The following is a 24029-nucleotide window of genomic DNA, read 5'->3' on the forward strand; positions in this document are numbered from 1 at the left end:
TGTTTTTTATTTCGAATTCCCTAGGTCGTTATGGCAATACGTCGTTCATGAACTAACTAACTATTCACTGGTGTGAACGAACTAAATAAGTTCGCATTAATCGAAAATTATATTGTTCGACCTTGATGTTCCGTTTCATATTACTAGCTATAAGTTACCTTGAGTGCAAAACATATATATTTATTGGATAAACTACTTTGTTTTCTATAAGATTGTTCAATTTGAAGTACTTCCTTTCATTGGAATAGTTATAAAATATGGTTCAAACCAATTAGATAAAAAGTCCACAGCACTCAATTGAGTTTGCTACATGAAAACTACACAGGCATGCAATTTTCTACATAATGTCGATTGTGGTGTGATTTTAGCAGAATACAAATGTCGCCGAATCCATTTGAAAAGCCATATAAAGCCATATAAATATAAATATCGTTTTCATACATACAATCCAATACAAATGTGTCCTTATTAGATCTATAATTCATCCATCAGAAGACAGAAGATCAAAGTCGAGGGAAAATGATTTAAGATTTACGGTATATTTACGGTATATTTAAGTGTGAACGTGTATTATTTTTGGTATATTTCTGGGGTATTTTTGTACCCATATTTAAAACGCAAATATGAGTATGGGGGAGAGAGAGAGAGAGAGTAAATTAGCTACCTAAACCTCTCTCTGAGAGGCGCATGGCAAGGTATGGATCACAGGTAAAAAGGACGAACATGTTTTAAGGCCCTCACCTTCATCGCACCTGGTGAAAATTCGACATGAACGGTGGATTGAAATCACCGGGTGTACCTGGAATTTTTGTGACGTCATGTGGTCGATACCTTAAATTTTTCCACACAGAAATTTCGAAAGCACAACATACAGACGCAGTCACGTATTCAGTTACCGAACGCCCATGATTGAATCCAAAAAGCCCCGGACTAGTTAACAACAGAAGAATAGTGTCGAATTATTTTCTGAATTTCGAGAAGTCCGCTGACTTAGATATTTTCGAACAACAAATTGCAAGAAAAATACATCTTATATTTAATTATATAGTGACCTTGCGTGCTGGTCGTGCTCTCGTGCATTGTTTTGTTTTCTGCAGCTTTGCGCGCGCGCAACCACGGATCTTCCAAGAGAACATTTCTCATCGAACAAGAGCAATTATTAAATTTTGAATAATAAACGTAAACTGCTGCCGCGACAGTGAAAGTGCACTGCTCTTTTTTTTATTTTACATTTTTTTTGAGTGACTTATTTTGTACGATTGTAAACTCAACCGCTTTTTTTGCAGCGCAGCGCGACACCAAGACAATCCAACTTTAACCAAAATGCAGCAAAAGGTGGAAGAGGTTAGTACCCGCACAGTGAAAAGTGGTATCTGCTTGGCATAAAAACAATTCTAAGGAGCAAACAATTTGGGGGTGGGGTCAGGAACACTGTGTGCTGCGAGTGGTACGAATGTAATCGCAAATTGCTCTTGTCGTGACATGTTTTTTTGTTGATTTTCTTCGATTGGATGGTTCTCCTCTAGGAGGAGGCCTGTTTCGGTTTCTTCCTTGATCGGCTTTCCTCTTTTTGGCTGACTTTTTATTAGTTCTGTTCATGAAGTAATTATATACATATATGTATATAAATAATTGCTTCATGGTTCTGTTTGAGTCCGGAGAGTTGTCTCCATTCTTCCCTTTTTTTAGTACGATCCTATTTTCATTTGCGTCAATTCACTGTCCTTCTTGCCTTTCCGCCCCCGCGCAATGAGCTCTGCATCACGCCTCGCGTACTGCCGACGTCGACGTTCAGGCTGATTCTATGTTGCTGTTGTTCTTGTGCTTGTGCCGTGACGTTCCACTCACTGATTCTCCACTATTTCAACCTACAAAAATAACAACAACAACAGCTTGAAGAAAGGTAAGAAGAAGAGGAAAAACAATAGCAACACCAAAGAGAGAGACAGAGAAAGAGAGAGAGATTGTTTTTTCTCTCTTTCTCTGTCTCTCTCATTGTACATCAAATGATTTTGTTTGGTTTTCCATTTACATGTTTCTGTTATTCCTTGTCATCTTATTAATCTGCTTCTTCTTTGCCTTTGTTTTTGTTACTTTTATGTATGCTATTTGCTCTCTTTCTCCCACTCCATGTTTTTTTTCACTCTTCCCCTCTTCATAACTAACCACGCGTGTACCATTAGTGGTTTTGTTTTCGTCTGTTTCTCTGTATTTTGTTGTCCTCGCTATTTGCACAGTTGCCATTTCCAGTGCCGCCGCGTTGCCTCACTCGCCCGCACCATCCGAAAGTTACGCGGAGTGCGGTGTGTGGAGTGCTTTTTTTTTAAGCCAGCAGCCCAGCCCCATTGTGATCTTTTGCTCGAGAGTGCAATCGCCCAGTCATGGCCGCAGCAGTGAAATTTTCTTTTCAATTGTTTGGCTTGTACGAATGTACATACATATGTACATATATACATACTTTATTCTGTACTTGTGTACATATGTATGTATGTATGTACAGTGGGGAGCAATGATGAGTACATGTTCACATTAACTGACTTTCGTCGCCCATAACTTCTAAACGCATAATGCAAACGTAACCAATTTGTTTGTAGATATCAATCACTTTATCCTTAACAAATAGGCAATACCAGAAAAATACAAATGTGAAGCTTTTAAATAGCGAAAAATAAAAAACCAAAAAAAGTCGCATGTACTCATTTATGCACTTTTCGTTGTTTTCACTTATTTAATATTTCAAAATTTTCTAATCAACAATATGCCTGCAGATTTGATGTTAAATATTTTTGGTTATATTCTAGTAATACCAACATAAAATTAAGACATTTCTCATAATAATCGAAGCAGATTTCATGAATTTATTAAATAGTGCCTATGTTGTACCTGAGACAGCAGAAACAATGTCTACAAAATTTAAATATTATTGTGTAGCTCACTGAAAATGGCTATGCGACAGCTAATACTGCTGAAAAACATGGCATTAGTCAATTGGTGGTGATCAGAGTGGAAAAGACGCGAAATTTTGTCCCGAAACAGCAAAGCCAAGGTCGCCCTAAGGCGCTAGCAGACCCAAAAGCCACATTAATAATGTCGCAAATTAGTAAGAAGGACTTTCTAAGGCCCAAAGAGGTTATTTTCGCATAATACTATCAATTTTGGTCTAGATAGCCAAGTATGGCCATCGTATTACCACCTGAAACATACTTACACCATTTTACATCTACCGGCATGTTTCATGGTTTGCTTTAAATGATGTCCTTAAAGCCTTTTTTCGGACTTACGCTAACAATACTGCCACCCATATGATTATTTGGACTCATCAGACCTGATAACACGTTTTCAATCATCCGTGGTCAAATTGTTATGATAATTTGAAAATTTCGGGTTTGCTTTACCATTATTTACCTACCACGTGAAAAGTGCCGGTAGATGTAAAATGGTGTAAGTATGTTTTAGGCGGTGGAACGATGGCCATACTTAGCCATCTAGAACAACATTGATAGTTTTATGCGAAAAGAACCTCGTTGGGCCTCAGAAAGTCCTTGTTCCCAATTTGCAACATTATAAGTGTGGCTTTTGGGCCTGCTAGCGCCTTAGACCAACCTTGGCTCTGCTGTTTCAGGTCAAAATTTCGCATCTTTTCCACTCTGATCACCACCGATTGACTAATTCCATGTTTTTCAGCAGCATTAGCTGTCTTATAGCCATTTTCAGTAAGCTACACAATAATATTTAAATTTTGTAGACATTGTTTCTGCTGTCTCAGGTACAACATAGGCACTATTTAATAAATTCATGAAATCTGCTTCGATTATTATGAGAAATGTCTTAATTTTATGTTGGTATTACTAGAATATAACCAAAAAAATATTTAACATCAAATCTGCAGGCATATTGTTGATTAGAAAATTTTGAAATATTAAATAAGTGAAAACAACGAAAAGTGCATAAATGAGTACATGCGACTTTTTTTGGTTTTTTATTTTTCGCTATTTAAAAGCTTCACATTTGTATTTTTCTGGTATTGCCTATTTGTTAAGGATAAAGTGATTGATATCTACAAACAAATTGGTTACGTTTGCATTATGCGTTTAGAAGTTATGGGTGACGAAAGTCAGTTAATGTGAACATGTACTCATCATTGCTCCCCACTGTATATGTATACCTCCCTGCCTTTAAGATCTGGATGTTTTAGTATGATTTTAGAGCTGGTGGACGGGGAAAACCTCCCATCAAAAGTGTGCCAGAAATGTCAAGATTGATAAACAGTCTGCTTCAAAACGATTAGGAAAGACGGGACAGCCAAAAAAAAAACATGAGAGAAAAAACAGTTAGTTGCTCATTAGATACCCTTATTAGATCATGTAGACGTCCAAAATGTTTTCGTAGAAATCCTAAAATCATACATATCAATAGGAAAATGACAAGTGACAAGTAAGATCAGAATAACACGTCAGAAGACAAACAGACAGAAAGACAAACAGAACGAAAGCCGCGCAAATGCATGCATATGTATGTACATACATACATACTATGAAGAACAGCTGTTTTTACAGCTTAATCAACAGTATGGTCGAAAAGAGATGAGAAGAGAACTAGAAAAAAAGAAAACAAAATGTGTACATACATACAAGAAAAAAAAATTGACAAATGAATTTTCGGTTTTGTTGCAAGAGAAGAAACACGGAACCACCAACATCCAAAAAAGCCAACCAACAGTCAACATTCAATGCCAGTTCCCAGTTGCAAGTAAAAGTCGAAAAACCTGTAGAGAACACACTTGGTAAAGGCAGAGACAGATTAGAGTGGGGCAGAGATGACTGTCCGTGACCCAAATAAATGAAAACGAACGAAAATGCCTCAAGAATTGCAATGGACAGCGGCTCCAAGATGTCGAAAGACGATGGACGATGGAGTGGAGTGTGTGGTATTTTGTTCGAGGACGGTGGCAAGGGGCAGGCATGGTCAAGTGATTGAGACCGGCTGATGATTTTCTATAGAAGAAGATTGAGCTTGAGGATATCCCCGATGCGATTTAGGCCAAGCTGAAGATCACTTTACAATAAGATCTCATGGGTCAGCCAGTCAAACTTATGGATAGGTTAGGCCTCAACTCCTTATAAGGTACATGATGTATGCACATGTGTACATAAAAGAGATGGCCTTGTCCTGCACAACTTTATTCCCAAATTTGTTTCGTATTTAGGAAAACCCAACTAAAAGCAAGGTGCAAAAGGTGCGAGCAAAAGCTCGAAACCGGTTAGAATTTGACGCATCATTTTGTTGCAGTTGTCTTTCAGTCCATTAAAATTTCGTTTTTTTTCATTACGGACAAGGCGGACACAGAAAACGGCATTTTGTCGTACTTGTAGTACAATTTTCACGTTTTGCAATTGAAAGTAAAATTGTTAGGAAAACCGGTCCACAGAAAATGCAAATAAAATGAACACAAACTGACTCCGAAACGTTGATCCTGAAAGGCGTTTTGATAAATGCCTATTCAATGGCTTTATTTTCTGAACCTCTCAGTCAAACCAATGTAAATCCCAAACCAAAAATCATACAGATACTTATAAAAGTAGGTGTACAGGCAAAAAAGTCTCTTGTTAGAGCCCAAAGCGAGATTTTGTTGAAGAAAATCATTGTGAAATTCAGAGCTGAAAAAGAGCCATTAGGCATATTGCACGGATCCACAGAAGAGTGTTCTTTCCCTACCCACAATCCTGTCAGTAATTACATGCATCTAAAACTAGTCAAATATATGACTTAAAAGTATGCCAAACAAACATAAGAAAAAACAAAACACGAATCTTCTCGTTCAACGATCGCCGAGGTAAATTAGGTTTTGGAAGAAGTTGGGCGTCTGCGGGTCGATGACTCTTGACCCCTGGCAAGCGCTCGAAAAAAAAAATTAAAGCAGTTACTGGTTGAAGCCTCCAAAACTCTCCCTCCCCTCCCCGACTTTTTACACAACATGCCACCCCACTAAAAATGAAACCGAAAAGATTAGATCTTTTGGGCCGTGAAACTGGAGCAATATGAATGAAGTGGAATGGAATGGAGTGGAATGGTGAAAAGGAAACCGAGAGATGTAACATTTGGGATGTTGTAAGAGCCCTCTAAGAATCGGTAGCAGTCGCTAACATGCTAAACGTACAAGCTGTCCTTAGAAGAATATGTGTGTTTCCCTTTGTCAATGCAACGTAAGGAATTGTTAATGTCCCTGAATGATTAACTAATGGTTTTAAACGTACATATACTTATCAATCATAATCAAAATCGGAACTCCCTTTAAAAACTGCCACTAAAACGAATAGCTCGAAGAGAGATTTGTGGAAACAAATCTAGCCGTATAAAATCAATCTTTTTTTTCCTGCAGAACCTGCAGAGTGGATCCTATTTTCCAAATATACTTGTAGGAAATTTGACTTCAACCAAGTAATAAGCAGTAATTTCTACTGAAGGGGTAAACAAAGGGATGCACAGATGAAGCATTTACTCCACTTTAGGACTGTGCTTCTGGGAAGCACTTGGACGGCTTTCTTGGAGTTACATCTCCGAGTGCTGTCTTTAAAAATAGACTGCAGCCCCCGAGTACGAACGTTTGAGCATGAACAATGGCAAATAAAACAAATATTATGCATCATAAATTTCACAGTCAACCGTCAACGAATCTAACAACAAACCGGACCAAAAGTCACTCTGTCGATTCTGACAATGAGTCCGAAAGGCACCCAAAGTCTAATGATGGGATAGAAAGACAGAGAGAGACCCAAGAGATTGCGAGAGTTTCCGAGGTGTAAAAGCGAAACGCTCACAAAAAAAGATTACGAAATCGTTTAAGCCATACAAATCTGAATAATGATAATAATAAGACGAAAAAAAGCATTTCTTTCGATTCGAAATTCAAATTCAAATAAAGTTTCAGGGTTTCTTATGAAAAGTGAATGGTGCGAGAGGAGGAACCGTTAGTATTGAGTGAGTGTGCCCATGTGTGTGTGTGTGTGTGTGCAAGCGATTATCTGCCCCAAAACAATGCAATGTTTTCTTTTAGTTTGTTTTTGTTTTTTAAGTTATCTGAACTATATTTTCTGCGGTAATCCCAGATGCCCGAACCGAAAACCAATGCCAATGTGCCGATGCATTCGCCCCGTTTCTTATTTACTTGATCTGACGTCAGTCGGTGGACGGTGCACGCGTTTACCGTTGGGTGGCTGATGTAATTGCCGGCCGCAACTCGATTTTATAACTCACTCGCAAAAATAAATAAATCAATTTGCCATAACCCAAAAACCATGTCAATCAAAGTGAAAGAAGGAAAGTCATCGTAGTGTCGTCGCAGGTGACGATTATCTCATAGATACACGACTGAGACGATTAAGAAGGAGAGTGGTGCCTCCAATGGTTTCAAACATACCACGAGTATGCTAGTAGATGGTCCGCAATTAGTACATACATATAATTTGATTCGACTGTGGAGGCTGGAGCTGAGTTGGCATGGTATGAGCTTCGGTTACTTCTGATCTACTAACGCTGATGGTCTTGGGAAATTGATTTTGTAGATCAGAAAATCTACTTTGAGAAGTTTCCTCCATTCTCATTGTCATTCTCGTTTTTTTCTCATAGATCATGCATTCGCTATGATTCGCTTCGAAAGTTGTTTTCTCAAAGGCAACTTAATCTTTCTTCAGATCGCATCGCATCCCATCGCATCACCAATAGACAATCCCCGATCCCCCCAGGCCATCATTGAAGAACGTGCGAAAGAAATAATAAGATTTTACGTTTTCCTTTTCTAGAAAGTTTCCCCTCTTTTTCCGTTTATTGTTGGTTTTTCTTGATTGAATTCTTTTTTTCTCTGGATTCAAATTCATATTTACCGCAAAACGTTGCGTCGGAAGAAATAATTTTGGTGTCATACGAAGTTGCATGTTCATCATGGCAGACATCATGGTTTTCCAGGGGTTTCCGGAGTTTTAAATTTAATTTTTAGCTGTTGCATGTCAAAGTTATCTACAACTTGCCTTGCAACAAGTGTGAAATTGGCAACTGGAATATCCCATTGAATGTGATCATCTGATCATCAGGGAATTTCATTGTCCGCAGTGGACGGCGATGATGGTAAAGTATCTGCATATGTATGTATGAACGTATTTGGTCGATTTGCATGCCAACCATAACCCATTGGCACATATGTACATATGTACATACATATATGTATATGCACATCCTCCCTCCCGCTTCCACACCCACTCTTCCACTATAGCCCCATCCCAAAGATCGCTCCAGTGCACTCTCTTTTTCAATTAGCCATGACCATGGATCTAATGGATACAATGGATCCACCACCAACCAACCTGGAATCCAAATCCCAAAATCCCACAATGAAAATGGCAGAAATACTTGTGTATGAGTTCGTGTACGAGTATACTCGGAGCATATACGAGCAGAAGAGTACCGAAAGCTATTTTGAAGGGCGGAGAGGTAGAGGTGCTGCATTCGATTGCATGCCGTATTCCACAACTCCTCCGACCGAGTGGTATGGTGTTTGAGTGGAACCCCTGCGGATGCATTTTGTTCGCCCGACGCGCAAGCATTTTGTGCTACTTTACATTTTCCTCCATTCACTTCCATACCCCCGCAACCCATACCCCTGCCTTCTACTCGTACAAAAAATTATGAGGCATTTTCGCGCAGCTCTTTTTCATTGGGTTTTGGACTCCAGGGTTTCCCTGCCGTACTGAAATGAATGCAATTTGAATGAAAGTGACAGCCCCAGAGACCGTCTCAAAGAGGGGTCTGTCCGCTGGCTGCCTCTAAGTGTCAATGGCATGCGATGGCACCGTACCAGCCCATGCCAATGGCCAATAGAAATGGAAATGTGACAAGAGTGTGTCGGAATTTTCATAATAATCAGCGTCATCATTAAACATCACACTAGACAATGGGTCCGTGGCTGTACTTTCTCCAAATCCAAAGTGGGCCCAAAGTGCCACCCGAACTGAACTGAGCCCCAATGCCACACACTTCTAATGTGGCAATGGCCATGCGAGTAGCCTGCGGAGTGCAGCAAAGCAAAACCACAGCGCAGCCGCCACTTCTAGCTACATACATACATATGTATATAAGTCAAGGTTATATTGGCTTATTGCGGCTTATTGAATGATAACAGAACGATAAGAATGAACGGACATTATCAGCACTATATTCTAGCTATGGTACGATAAGGTTATTCCCCGCTCATACCTAACATTCACAATATACCATACACCACTTTCGTAACATATGCCAGACCATATCGGTGGGATATAACGCTCAGGTAATTCATCATTCAATGCCAAGCGGTTATATGTACATATGTGGGTTGGATCATTACCATAATTCTAGGACTGGGAACTCGATAAAGCCCATTACAAAAAGAGTGTGGATTTTTATTTGAAAGTTGGAAGTGCAATACGAGCACACTGCCAAATGGCAAATGGAAGGGCATCAAACAAGTAAAATGGGGTATATTAGTGGCGACTTTATCTAATCGGAACACTGCTCCATAAGCAGAGCAACACTTTCCAAACAACACACAGCAAATGGTCCCAGACGGCAGCCAAACCGACAGATTTATTGGGTATAAAATATAGCAATGATACCGATCCATTCCATGACGATGATGGTGTCTTCATCCTGTTACATCAGTGTGTAATTCTTCTGCTGACATCAGTAATGGCTTGAAAATATTTTTAGCCTGTTTTCATATGGTGACTCAATTTCTGTTAACTGAACTTGAATGTTGGCCTGCTTGTGTGTGGAAGTTTCTATATACACGTATATCGGCTATGGAATGATAGCCGATAGCGCGTATCAGGAGCGCGTACAACACATATGTACATATGTATGTATGTATGTACGTTCCCCAAAGTATACTTGATACGTTATTGGCAAGGGTATTGGTGTGGGTACGGTTACGGTGTTGGTTATGGGGAGGGGTTCCTATAGAGACACCTGCTAGCGGCGCCAAGCACTTGTGTGGCGGTCTCCACAGGGCCCCTGCAGGGCTTGTAATAAAGGGTACCATCTCGGGACCCTCTCTGTTGACTTACTGGTAGGAGTGGATGTGGTGGTGGTCGTGGTGGTGCAAGTGCTGGAGATACAAATAAAAGCACAAGCAGGGGAATGTCGGCGCAAAGGAAACCAGAAACCAGAAACCAGATAAGATTCGACGCTGCCTTAAAAGTAATTGAAACAAAATGCCCCTTTTGCTAATTATAAATGACTGGCGCACACAGTGACTCATTATAACCACCGACTACCAATCGCATCGATACTTCCGCCGTCTTTTGAAATATTCGGTACCTTTTTGATACATACACTTCCCGTACATGCTGTACACTTCATTGCCGATGTGTGTGGCAAAGCAGGAGGCATGGCAAAGCATATATGTACATAGATGTGGCCATTCGTAGCCCTTTTATACCCGGTACTCGAAGAGTAAATGGGGTATATTGTATTTGTGTGGAAAAGTGGATGTATGTAACGCAGAGAAGGAAACGTTTCCGACCCCATAAAGTATTCTTGATAAGCATCAATAGCCGTTGACGATAGAGCCATGTCTGCCTGTCCGTCCTTCTTGTTGAGCGCCTGGATCTCAGGGACTATAAAAACTAGAGCTATAAAAAAGCTATAAGAGCTTGAACTAAAAACGCCATTCCGTAAGGAAGGACCATATCTATCAGCTCACCGAATTGGGATCAGATTGGATCATTATTATAGCCAGAATGAAGAATGAATTTGCAGTGGCTAAACCCCGTCCAGCAGCACTCTGATTCGTGTTGTGTGCGGCTCTAGGGTAGGAGGGCGAGCTGAAAGAGTGGGTTGGCTTGAGAAGTGATGTAGATGTAGATGACATATGTATAACAAATGTAAAGTGTAAAATTTAAAAAAAAAACCAATAAGGTACGCATTTGCTACTGTGTAACGGGTATAAAAACGCGTTAGAAGCTTCTCACACGTCCCTTCTCGTTTAATCTGTGATGAAGCCATTTTCCAGAGCACTTACGCTGCCGCCTGCATTCGTATTCGTACTCGTATGATAATGCATTGGGTGTTTAACGGTCCGCGCATTTCCACTAAGTAGCCTCATCACCTGTCACACAAACATACATACATATGTACATAGTAGTATAATAAACCCCCATAGACTGTTGGCCACCATCCGCCATGCGCCCATTCATATTGGAGCACATAACCAGCATAAAAAAGAGTCACCATTTGGCTCTCCAACACCGGCTCTTGTGTCTCACTGAATTTGCATCGGAAATGTCTGCCTTTCGCGTAAGTTGTCTCTGACATGATTTGGCCATTATCGCCGACTCAGGTCCCGGGACTTGTATTTAGTTTTAGATTAAGTATCTTTCTATCTTAAAGTCTATTTCTCCAGCTTGAATCGTCAGGAAACAGTCTCCATTTGTTCCTAAAGCGTGGGAAAGCAGTCTTAATATTTGTTATGCTTGCTATACTCGAGATGTTACGTACATCAAAAAATCCGATCCTAAGTAAATTAGCTTTAGATATGGCTTTGATTTGGTTGGCTGTTGCTTTTATTGTGCGTATTGTGTAATGTTGTCGGCTCTTGGGCAAAGTTTATGTTTCTCTTATATCATTGTTAAGCTAGTTTTATACCTTACACTATTTCAAAACTTGTATATGTATCTGTGTGGAAAATTCAAAAATAACTCAATTATACAAGTTTTATATATGTAACTGATTTACTTACATAATTGCATTGAAAATACAAGTTCTTTCCACGCACATGTAATGCATTACAAATTGTATTTTGTATTTTCCAAAGTGACTTTTCAAGTGAATGTTATATGCATTATCTTGTAATTGATATGGGGATTACACCTTATTTGATTTACGAATCTTCTATGAAGCTCCACACTACTTATCATTATCAGTAGTTTAGAGTACTCCAGAAGTGCATAATAATGTTATGTGTGTAAAACCGTTTCCCCTAACTTCCCTCCGTCGTCTCACGATAGCAGCGACGATTGACTTTCCACTCGACGCGCGCCCCATGCCATGCGGGTGAAAGGCAGCCAGCCACCCGATGAATTTCCATAGCTCTCGGTCTTAATAAGTATGCACAACCTTTCACAAAAAAATAGCAACAGGTGCGAGTGGGAGGGGTGTAGTGGGGAAAACATAGAAATAACGCACCGACGATAATGATAATGATAATTTTTACTATCCATGCCAACTGACTGACGGACAGCGTCGGAAAAAATATGACGCTTATAAAGTGCAGTTAGCATGGTTTAAAGACGTCTAAATGGCTTACCGTTGGCTGACTGTCTGGCAGCAGCTAAGCGGCCGCTAAATTTCATAAATGCGGACAATGGGCAACGAGTCGTAGCACATCTTAGGAAGGGACTGTGACTGCCAACGGGCAAGGCCAGGCCTATCATTCAAGTTGAGCTAAATGGGAAAGTGTGTGACAGTGGGAGTTAATGGCTAACAGTAAGCTCTGGCGGGAAACTGCCAAAACCGTTGGCTAGTACTTATTGTAGGCCAGAGCTGTTGTCACGCTCCAGACACCACCTTGCCACTCTCCCGTTCGTGGAAATGGTTTCACTTTTAATCAATCAATCAATCAAAGAAAGGCGCTGTTTACTCGATTGATTCATGGACCATGGACTAGGGACCAGGAAGCAGGTACAAGAGTGTCATCACCGATGCCACCGATGAAGAGCAAAGTAGAGTCGAAAAAACAGGTTGAACAAAGCAACTCAATTAACTTTAGTCCGTGTACCGCTGGAGTGTACATATACATACATACATATCTAGAAACAAGATCTGAATCGAGTTTGCTTGTCCGTGTCTGTAGCCCGTATACCTGCCGACACACCATTTCGCAAATATTTACCATTGTTTCGTTCGTTGTACAAATTTCAATCACCCAGCGACAGAGAAAATGAAAATATGAAACAGAATTTCAATTACAAGTGCAAACAAGAGGCAGAGCAGCGGCAGAGGCAGAGACAGAGACAGAGGACCCGAAAACTTGGCAATTACCATCAGAAAGAAGAAGAATTATCTGTAGACATAGACAGAGACATATGCTCTATAATCGTACTAGACTAGATATATGTACATATGTGTACTAGTGTGTGTATCTGTATGTTTTGCATGCTTCGTGTAGCGTGGCTTTGATGCGCCTCAAGTTCAAAACCCAGCGCACTTCTGTGCACGCAACTCGAGCTTCAGATGCAGATGCAGATGCAGATACATGTGTACCCATCAGATGCACGCAGTACAATCGTAGGTTGTTCGCTTCTGTTGCGCATCACACACAGTTCATGTCAATGCCCCAGCTGCCACTCAAAGTTACCTCAGAGGTTGTCGCAGATGATATAATGTGTGGCCAACCGACTTTAACTTCCACAACGTTTCCACTTCGACTCTTGTGTATGTATAATCCGGTGCACGTTTTGTGGTCACATGGCCACACGGCCATCGGCAATCGGCATATAATGCAGCTCTCGTCTGCAGAGCATTTCAATGACATCATTTGTCTCTTGGTTCGCTCCGGATCGCTTTTGGCTTTGTTTTTATCCATCCCAAAGTACGAGTAATTTGAATCGCAATGCCTTTGTTACTGCGACTGGAAGGAGAGGAGAGAGGAGAGTCGACTGGGTGACTGGGACAAAATCTCCACAGTTCAACACCTAAGTGACCAATAGGAGAAGGAGTATACCTACTTGTGTGTGTTTTCTCGAGTATTTTTTATCAACCATGGTAAATGATGCTAACAGAACACTGAACCCATGGCCTTGCCAAATCCAGCTGGCTAGTAAGCTTCCGATTCCACACTGCTATTTTGCGCTCACCATTGTATCCCGTGTGATCTTTCGGATGTGCAAACCAGATCCTGTCAGAGCTGTAGATCTTATAATAATGACATGTTTACTCTTACAATTTGGGTCTCGTTCTCGGTCTTGGACCCTCATTCGAGTGGAGAGTGGTTCACCACTGTGAATCATGCGTTGAGTGGTTGACACCCCACTCTCTCGTCAGCGAGCACTAAATTTAATTACTAAATAACAAATTAAATGGCTGCGCTCCCCCGGACCAATACAAACTAAGACCGAACTGAACCGAAATCAAAGCCAAATCGAAATTAATGGCCAAACAATCGGCAATCAAGTTGTGGAAAGTGTCGACTCGAAATTGAAAAGGCAAACCGTTGCTCGAGCCTCTGATTTGTCCCGGTCACGCATCGTTACTTCGTAGAGCCTTCTGTCAGCTCCTAAAAAGAGCCAAAGTCACAGCCAAATCCAAACACATAAACGTGCCGATATAAATACTCAAATTCAAAGGAAAATTATCTCTGTCTCCTAAGTGATTGAATCGATTTGTGCTGTTGTTTATCAGCTTTTAGCAGATATTCTGTTACCCAGCGGCTTATCGCGAACTCATTTTCAGTAAATAACCTCCCACTGCCACTTCCCAGTGCCGACGATAGATAAGGCTCGAATTCAAAGGAAAAGCCACGCTAGCGAACAAATTGCGCAGAATTTCGTTTGTCCCAAATACGCGGCTACTCCTCCTACAATTCCCTCACCATTTCCATTTCGCCATCTCTTCCGCCTTTTCTTTTTGTCTTCGACCAATTTTCGTGTATTTTTTGCTGTGGTGCGCGCCCTGAGTGACCTGAACACGACGTGACTTTGGCCATAGTTCTTTTGGTAAAGATTTGGCATGGTTAGGCGGCTAATGACGGAACGTTCCGGTTCATTCATAATGGCAAATGGTAAGGGGCAAGAGTATTGGTAATCTTAATTCTAATGATATGGCGTCATAATTGACAGACGCTTAAAGTGCATCCGCCATAGATTTCACCCAAATTTTCGTTTCTCTTCTCATGCCTTTTCTTCTCTTGTCTTTTCGTCTCTTATTTTTTCTTCTGTTGGTGTTTCTTATAGTGTTTCGCCCGGTGGTCTGTGTAGATCACAATTTGAAATAAATACGGGTAAAACAAAAACTGATCGTGGCTTAAGCCATGTTTAAGCGCTGCTGCTGGATCCGGGGACCGGTACTGCTCAACGGCTTACAAGCTGCTCAAAAAAGATAATGGCATTGTACTTTAAGATAGTTCCAATTTCGTGGCAGATGTGGCAAAACGTTCTGAACTTCTGGCAGTGTCTGCGCTGATCGGAATGGTGTTGGTTACTGTAACTGAGACGGGTTGTAAATTCGAACTGTTTTATTTTCACAACTTATGCTGTTTCCTGTTCATGTTCATGAACAGTTATTTTATTTGGGAGGGGATACTATAGAGAACGTTGATCGATCGTCTGGAAACGACAGCAGAAGAGTATCAGCAGAGCAGAGCAGCAGCTGTGTATTTGGATCAATTGCTAGAGGGAGATAGCTTTATACTAGAGAGAGGGAACAAATCGGAGAGTGGAAGTAAGATAGGAGGGTAGAGAGAGCGGAGAGCCCAAGTCACGGTCACGTTTCTCGTCACGTTCTCCCATTGTTGTTTCTGTTCATTTCGTTATTCGTTTCCTTCATTTCTTTTCATTCTGCCTCGCATTTCGTACCCATTAATTCTGCTCTGAATGAATGGGTATATATGTATGTACATACATATATCACTAGAGCAGGGCTCGGCACCCATACAATGATCGCGCCGTTTTTGCGTTTGTGTGTGAAGACGCATGCAAAACGGAACATTTTAATGCATTTGTATTAGTACGAATCACTGCAATACGCGTATACGTGAGCGGCAGCGCCGCGGCAAAGCCTTGGCCTATGCACAATAGATAGGGCCGTGTCGAGCCCTGCACTAGAGTAACAAACGCATGAGAAAAAACCATAATTACAATAATTCTACCCCATAAAGTATATATATTCTTGATCAGCATCAATAGACGAGTCGATAGAGCCATGTCTGTCTGTCCGTCCGTTCGTCCGTCTTGTTGAGCGCCTGGATCTCAGAGACTATAAAAGCTAGAGCCACCAAATTTTGCATCCAGACTTCTATATGCTCACACTGTTACAAGTGTATTTCAAAAATGAGCCACGCCCCCTTCCGCCCCCGCAAAAGGGCGAAAACCACCCAAATTCCGTAGGGAATGACCTTATCTATCAGATCACCAAATTGGGATCCGATTGGAGCATTATTATAGCCACAATGAAGAAATTAATTAGCAGTGGCCAAACCCACCCCGTCCCGCAGCTTATATTTGTTTTTTTGGCACATTCTCTCATTCACACTCTGCTTCGCGCAGAGTGCCTATGCCGCGAGTCTGCAGTGTGTGGGTCTAGGGAAGGGGAGCGAGCTAAAGGAGCGTGTTGGCGTGAGAAGTGTTGTAGATGTAGATGAAAGATGAAGAAAAAATGTAAAATTTGACAAAACATCGCTAAGGGGCAGATGTAGTACTGAGTGCCGGGTATAAAAGTTGTGACGCGTAAGAAGCGTCTCACACGTCCCTTCTCGTTTTTTTTTGTCTTCGTCGTTTTCTTTTACCAATTTGTCTCGGTGTACATACGAGTCTGTCTTCTGTCTTCTGATGTTCCTGCTTGCTGTTCTATGGCATGCTGTTCTTGTCATGCGAAACAAAAGCAACAGGCCACAATTTGTGGCCAGGGGTCCAGTGCTCTCTGTAGTAGTAGTATCTTGTCCCTCTTTCATCGTTCCCTGTCCTGTTGGCTACTCCACTGCTTTTTCACGCGATCCATTGGAGGTTTGACCCAGGCGAATGTGGCATTAAAACGGGTTCAGGCTCTGTCTTTCAGTTCCACTTTGACTTTGACTCCCATTTGCATTTCCAGTTGCGGTAAATTTTGACCGGGAAGGAGGCAGATCGCCGAGCTCGCACACCAAAAGTGACAGTCGGGCGAGGAGCAGCTGTCAACTTGACTTTAGGCAGCTGCCACCGATGTGACTATCACTGATGCTGTTGTTGTTGTTGTTGTTGTTGTTGTTGTTATTCTTGCTGTTGCGGCTAATGTTGCCGTTGCCGCTGTCAATGAACTTTAACGGCTGCAACAAGTTTTGTACCAGTATTTTGTTGCTTATTATGTTGTGTTTTGATTATATTTGGCGTCTTTTTATACCCGGTACTCGAAGAGTAAATAGAGTATTTTGTATATGTGGGGGAAAAATGTAACACACAGAAGGAAGCGTTTCCGACCCCACAAAGTACATATATACATATGTACATATGTATGTATGTACATATATTCTTGATCAGTTTCAATAGCCGAGTCGATATAGCCATGTCTGTGCGTCTGTCCGTCCTTATGAGCCCCTAGTACTCAGAGACCATAGGCAACCAATATACCAATATACCAACACCAATGATAGGGCAACCACGGTTTGCATCCAGACTTCTGTATGCACACACTGTTACAAGTGTATTTCAAAATTTCGAATTTTGAAGCGTCTCACCGTCTCTTCTCGTTTATACTCTTGGCAGGGGGTAATTTAAAATTAATAACAAGCTATTACATAAGACTCTTTACGGAATGTGCATCATGTTTCATATATCAGCTGCTGAGCTATATCATACATACTGTTCTGGGATGGATTATACATACATTTGTACAGTCGGCTCCATTTGAGGAATAATCAGTGACGTGACCCTTGAGCTTTATATGGCGACAATACCTTCTGGTTTTATAGAAACTACAGAGTTGGGGCTTCTGCAGTGTATTCAATACTTCGGGGGCCTAAAGTTGGGCTTCCTTTCTGGTTTTCTCGGCTTTTATTTGTTTGAGACGAGTGAAAACAGCGTCGTTAAACGCCCATTTCGATTCGATTCGTTTTTTTGTGCTGCTGTTGCTGCTTTGGTCTGTGTTGGTCCGGGCCTGCCCCACACAATTGAGTGAAAATCTGCATCGAATCGATAGGACACGGTGGATCGGGGATGTGACAGTGACGTGACAATCACTGCGACAGCGACTCGAACAGTGACTGCAGCGACGGCAACGAATTTCGGCAGAGGCACAACAACAAAACGGAACAAAAGAGGCAGCAAACGCTCATAGCGGGGCACTTTCCGCGGCACTTTCTAATGTGACTACAACGACAACAGCTGGAAGCCACAACGGCAACAACTGGCGACAACGCGCCCACGTTGAAGAGTCATAGACCTGGAAGACCTTAGGCGCCCTCACAACTGCAAAACTAGTGACACGAAAAGAGCAGATAAGCAGGAAGAGTGCCTCTTCCCTATTCACTTCCCCAAGCTTCCCCCAGCACCATTTCTCATTAGAGATCATGTATGTATGTAAGTGCGAGATTACAGCAGGGGAAGTATTAAGCTATCAAATGGATGCTGATTGCTGTGTGAAACCTGTGTTGCTCATGGGTAGAATAGGGTTAGATGCGTCAAAGAATGAGTAGATGTACAGATTGTAGAAAGCTTTTAAAGATGAGAGAGACTTTGAAGCTTGACGTGAATTTGAATTGCCTTACCATCTCCCGTTCACTCGGCACTCCACCTCCAATTAGGTCAGTTAGAGTATCATTCAACAGAAGAACATACAGTCATTAGAAAAAAAACGAGAAGGAACGTGTGAGACGCTTCAAAATTGTGGATATGAGATATTTTTGCCCTTGGTGGGGGCGAAAGGGGGCGGAGCGAAATTTTAAAATACACTTGTACAGTGTGATATCACAGGAGTCTTCACACAAAATTTGGGGAAAGCCAGACATGCACTCGGGTATTCATGCTGATAAAGAATGTACATATATAGTACTTTATGGGGTAGGAAACGATTCCTTCTGTGCGTTACGCACATTGCTCCGACCACAAATACAAAATACCCTATTTACTTTTCGAGTAACGGGACAAAACTGAAAGTGAGACTTTCAAACTCTTTCACTCTCGATTTGTCTTGTTTGTGTTGTGGTACTAGTGATTTGCAACAGATTTTTAGCCACAGTGAATGTGATAGGGAAGTAACGATCGAGTAACCAACCAAAAAACCGAGGAATCCAATTATTTCATCTATCCACACCTCCATCTCCAATCTAACATATGTATACGAGTAAGTCTGCTGTCGAATTCATGCACAATAAAAAGTTGGTTGGCTTGGGTTACGCCCGGATCCACCTCATGGCACCACTTGCACTACACGCGTGTGGTCTGTGGATTGTGTAAGAATCGGGGATTAGTCTCCTCCGATTTCCCCTCAAATAGTTGCATTCCTACGACATGATTTCGATGCGGGAGCAATATCTCGGTTTAACCAAAGCGATCCGATCAGATTTAAAGCCTTAAGCGGTAAACGGATGTCCACTTCCGCCCGCCGAACATATCGGGTTTCACTCACCCAAGACGAACTATTGTCTAAAGCCTTTGTTCGTTTTTTTTGTTGCTTGCAGAAAATCGATCCCCTGACACGCATTCAGGAGGAGATCAAGGAAGTGGTGAGACGCGAGGAGGAGTACCGTCAGCTGGCTACGCTCTCCACCAAGGGTGGCACTGTCAGTTCGCCCCCCATTCAGGGGGACGAATTCGAGACGTACACGATTAATGGCAACGGCAATGGCAACGACTTCATTGAGCCACAGGGACAAGAGCAGTTGATGAATCTAGGCGAGAATGAGGAGGAGCGAGAGCAGGACCAGGGTGTTCTGGTCACGGCCCAGCCGGCTTTGGCGGCTGGACCGACCTTGGTGCTGCTGCTGCCCATCGACGAGCACTCGAACACACACTCGCTGGCATCCAGCGTCAACAGCACCAAGGAGGAGAGCCTCGATGGACAACACTCTGACGACTCCGGCATATCGGCTTCCTCCCAGGGCAACAACAACAACAATCTGGTGAAGCAGCTGCAGCCGCTGAAACTGACGGTGGTGAGCCGCCAGGAGCAGCGCTACATCGGACCAAATTGCTACAACATGACCCCGGAGCCGCCCCAGCAGAAGCTGATGGCACGCACCATCTCCACGCCACAGCTGAACGGATTGCAGCAGAAGCGGCAGTTTGCCTTTAGCGGCTCCACCAAGGGGGTGATGCAGCGCTTCATCGCCTCACACGGCAAGGTAGGGTCCAGTAGCACCCTGAGCAGCCCATCCTCTCCACTGACCCTATCCAACGGCAGCAGTGGTAACGTTAATGGGAACGTGATCGGCAGCACTCAGACGGCACTAAAGCTGAACGCCCGCAGCGCCCTGGCCTTCCTGGAGACGGGCGGTAACAACTCGCCCACGGTAACCCTGTCGCCAACGGCCATTGAACGGGACTCGGAGGGTCGACCCTTGCGCCGCGGTTATGTGCCCGTAGAGCAAAAGATACAGCGCGAGCTGCAGGACCTCAAGTCTAGAGAGACGGAGCTGAAGCGTCTGCGCAAACTGTACAGACAGAACACCCTCAGGGCATCGCAAGACAAGCTGTAAGTAACCAGTGACCGCTCTTAAGGGATAAATCATCAATCCAATCCATTTCACAGAGTACTGTGCACAGATGATGAGGCCGATGGAGAGGCGGATGACGATGAGGACTCCGAGGAGGAGCATTGCTATGGCCCGGGAAAACTTCGCCATGCCCAGTCCACGCAGGAGCTTGACAGAAATGGGTGAGTTGAGGGCGGTCCAAAAGTATGAAAAGAAGTAAGTCTAATCTGGGTTTCTTTTTCAAGAAATGAGCATGAGATTGTCCACAATTCGCAAAGGGTAGCCTCTGGATATGTCTATATCACGTCAACTGGAAATGGAAATGAGAATGCCACCTGCAATGGAGGCATGCGTCCGGCCATGTCGTTGGCCCAGCTCTGTGATCTGACGCCGGAGGAGGCCCCCTCGTCCCACCGCCTCATCGCACAGTGGGAGAGCCTGATCAAAAAGAACGCCGAGGGCGGAGCAGCAATCGAAGCGGTCATCTAAGGAGACCAACCGCACCACACACACCAACGATCTGGTGCAGAGCAGACCAAATTATTATTGTAGTGTCCACATAGCCAGATAAAGCACTTCTTCCCCCTTCCGACGATCGTTGGCTTATGCCCCGAATCGCACGTCAATGTCATGCCGCTTTCTTAGCGCCCCTCTCCCCATTTATCAACGAATTAATCTTAACGCCAGCCGTTTGAAATTGCGGGCCAATCTTCACCTGTGCCTGAAAGCCTGCACTTCATCCGATTAATGTGTAATTTAAACTGTGTACTCAATGTGAACTGTTCGAGAACCCTGTTGTATATAATTCTTTATGTTTCCAGTGCAAGTGCGGTTGCAACCGACTTGCTAATAATTTATTACAAAAAAACTTTATACAATACTTTATATTGGATATGAATATACATATATAAACGAAAAATTAATTCGAGTATGTAAACATATACGAAGTCAATATACGAAATGATGCAATAAAATATAACAAAATACAGAGCTGATAATATTAGACGACTTCCGCATAGAGCAACTTTTAGAACGAAACCTATTATACCTCCAGTGCAGACATCACATCAGTGAAATATACTTGTGGGCAGCATTTCAAACATGCGCCGAAGCATCAGGTACAAACGTACCACTCTTTGCGAGGTTTCAAGATTCCTGGAACAGTATTGAGCAATCCAACTTTAAGTTTGGTGTATCTAATAGGTACATTGCAACGCATTTAAATGACTAAAGAAATTAAAAAATCAATTTCTGCCAAGTCGATTTAACAAAACATCATGCACATACTGACTACATATAACTGTTGGAGTTAATTCAAAATTTGTTGGGATTTGTTCCGAAAAGTCTTCGTTTCCGACCTAATGGACCAATTTACCATGCACCATGCTGGATGCCTAAGGCCATATATGTACATATACCTTAAAATAATAGTGGCTTTATATTAGCTTTGAAGCTCTAAATATGGTCTTTTAATTTAGATGCGTTGAAAGAAGTTGATCTGATTATTGCAAATGTAGTTCTAAATAAGACTTCCTGCCATTTGTGGTATTTTTCTGATGAAAATAGATCCTTCAGAATGAGATGGGGAAAAAAGATGCAGGAAGGGGTGGGGCAGGCACTGGACATTAATTTCATCGTTTGGGCTATAATAATGTTCCAATCTGTTCCGTATTCAGGGATATGATAGATATGGCCATTCTCTATGGAACTACGTTTTTGAAGCGTTTGCGAAGTTGGAAAACATGACTAAACAAAACGCTAGTCAATATCCATTAAATAATAAAAATGCCTTCATTTAAATTACAGTGGGACGTAAACTATTTATTCTTGGCTGAAATATATATTTACTAATTAATCTGATTGCGCAGGATTGTATTTTAATATTCTAAATCATACAAAAAATGAAATCTGATCAGAGCGATTTTTGGTAAAGCTGCAATTGGAACCATAGGTCAAATATCGTATTTTTCAACTTCGACCTCAAGTCGCCACCTCTACACGATGTCGAATCGGACTAAAAGCGAAAGAGATTGAAAAGGATCGGGGAAGTTGTCCTGATTACGAAAAGGTGTGGCACATTCTGATCGGCCCACAAATATAGGAGAAAAGAAGAAAACAAAACTGTTCTGTCGTTGTTCTCAAAATTTGTTGTAACGAGAAGGGACGTGTGAGACGCTTCTTACGCGTCACAACTTTTATACCCGGCACTCAGTACTACATCTGCAACTTAGCGGTTATTTGTCAAATTTTACATTTGTTCTTCATCTTTCATCTACATCAACAACACTACTCACGCCAACACGCTCCTTTAGCTCGCCACCCTCCCCTAGAGCCAAAAACTGCAGAGTCAGGGCAGAGGCAGCGGCAGAGGCAGTGGCAGAGACGTGTCAGGGGTAAAGGCCATAAACAGCGCGAAGCAGAGTGTGAATGCTGCGGGACGGGGTGGGTTTGGCCACTGAAAATTAATTTCTTCATTGTGGCTATAATAATGATCCAATCAAATCCCAATTTGGTGATCTGATAGATATGGTCATTCCCTACGGAGCGGCGTTTTTAGTTTTCTGTTATCTTCAAAATTGTAGATTTGAAGGGTTTTCGCCCTTTTGCGGGGGCGGAAGGGGGCGGGGCTCATTTTTGAAATACACTGGTTTCAGTGTGAGCATACAGCAGTCTGGTGCCAAAATTTGGTGGCTCTAGCTCTTATAGTCTCTGAGAACTAGCCGACAAACAAGACGGACGGACGGACGGACGGACGGACGGACAGACAGACATTGCTCAATCGACTCGGCTATTGATGCTGATCAAGAATATATATACTTTATGGGGTCGGAAACGTTTCCTTCTGTGCGTTACATACAACCGTTATCCGCACAAATACAATATACCCTATTTACTCTTCGAGTACCGGGTATAAAAAAAGATACATATATAATCTTTGAATAATAAATGTTAAGAACAACAAATTCTGAAATAATATTAAACAATAAATGCCTAAGAATATGCCAAGAATATCCCATATGTGCAAATTCGCCTCAGTGCCCTCTGCGAAAAGTGAAGAATAACCCACAGAGGGTGCTAACGTGCTGCTTATAGTAGCTTTCGAACAAAGGTTTGACAGCTAGAGGGCGCTTAAGGTACAACAAACGAAGTTTGCATAAAGAGTAGAATGTAAAAAGTAATTGAGCAGCCAGTAACCGATGGATGGTGCCATTGATGAATCACTAACCATTCTTATGGTTGTGTTGATTTTCAGGATCTTTTACCCATTTTCCCCATTTCGCGAAAAGTTGAAATTTTGGCACTTTCTTTATTAGAAATACAGAGGCTTTGAGAAATTCTATCGCAAATAAACTAATTTTAAATATGAAACAGCTCATAACAAGAATAAACTCACTTGTCTGCCTTTCCGTCCGTCTTGTTGAGCGCCTGGATCTCACAGACTATAAATGCTAGACCCACCAAATTTTGCATCTAGACTTCTGTATGCTCACACTGTTACAAGCGTATTTCAAAAATGAGCCCTGCCCCCTTCCGCCCCCGCAAATCGTGAACAATCTGCGGTATTTACAATTTTGAAGGTACAAGAAAACTAAAAACGCCATTCCGTAGGGAAGGACAATAT

General features: G+C 42.1%; 1 protein-coding gene across 1 annotated transcript; it reads left to right on the top strand.

The window, feature by feature from the left end:
• Positions 1 to 893: 893 nt before the first annotated feature.
• On the top strand, positions 894 to 21180 carry LOC117903193. The gene is made up of 5 exons (XM_034815080.1): positions 894 to 1166; positions 1287 to 1344; positions 19394 to 20406; positions 20464 to 20589; positions 20653 to 21180. Exons 2-5 carry the CDS (start codon positions 1324 to 1326, stop codon positions 20894 to 20896), a joined length of 1404 nt encoding a protein of 467 aa, XP_034670971.1. The 5' UTR covers positions 894 to 1166; positions 1287 to 1323; the 3' UTR covers positions 20897 to 21180.
• The last annotated feature ends 2849 nt before the right edge of the window (positions 21181 to 24029 follow it).

Source organism: Drosophila subobscura, chromosome A, assembly GCF_008121235.1.
Source record: "Drosophila subobscura isolate 14011-0131.10 chromosome A, UCBerk_Dsub_1.0, whole genome shotgun sequence".
Lineage (NCBI taxonomy): Eukaryota > Metazoa > Arthropoda > Insecta > Diptera > Drosophilidae > Drosophila > Drosophila subobscura.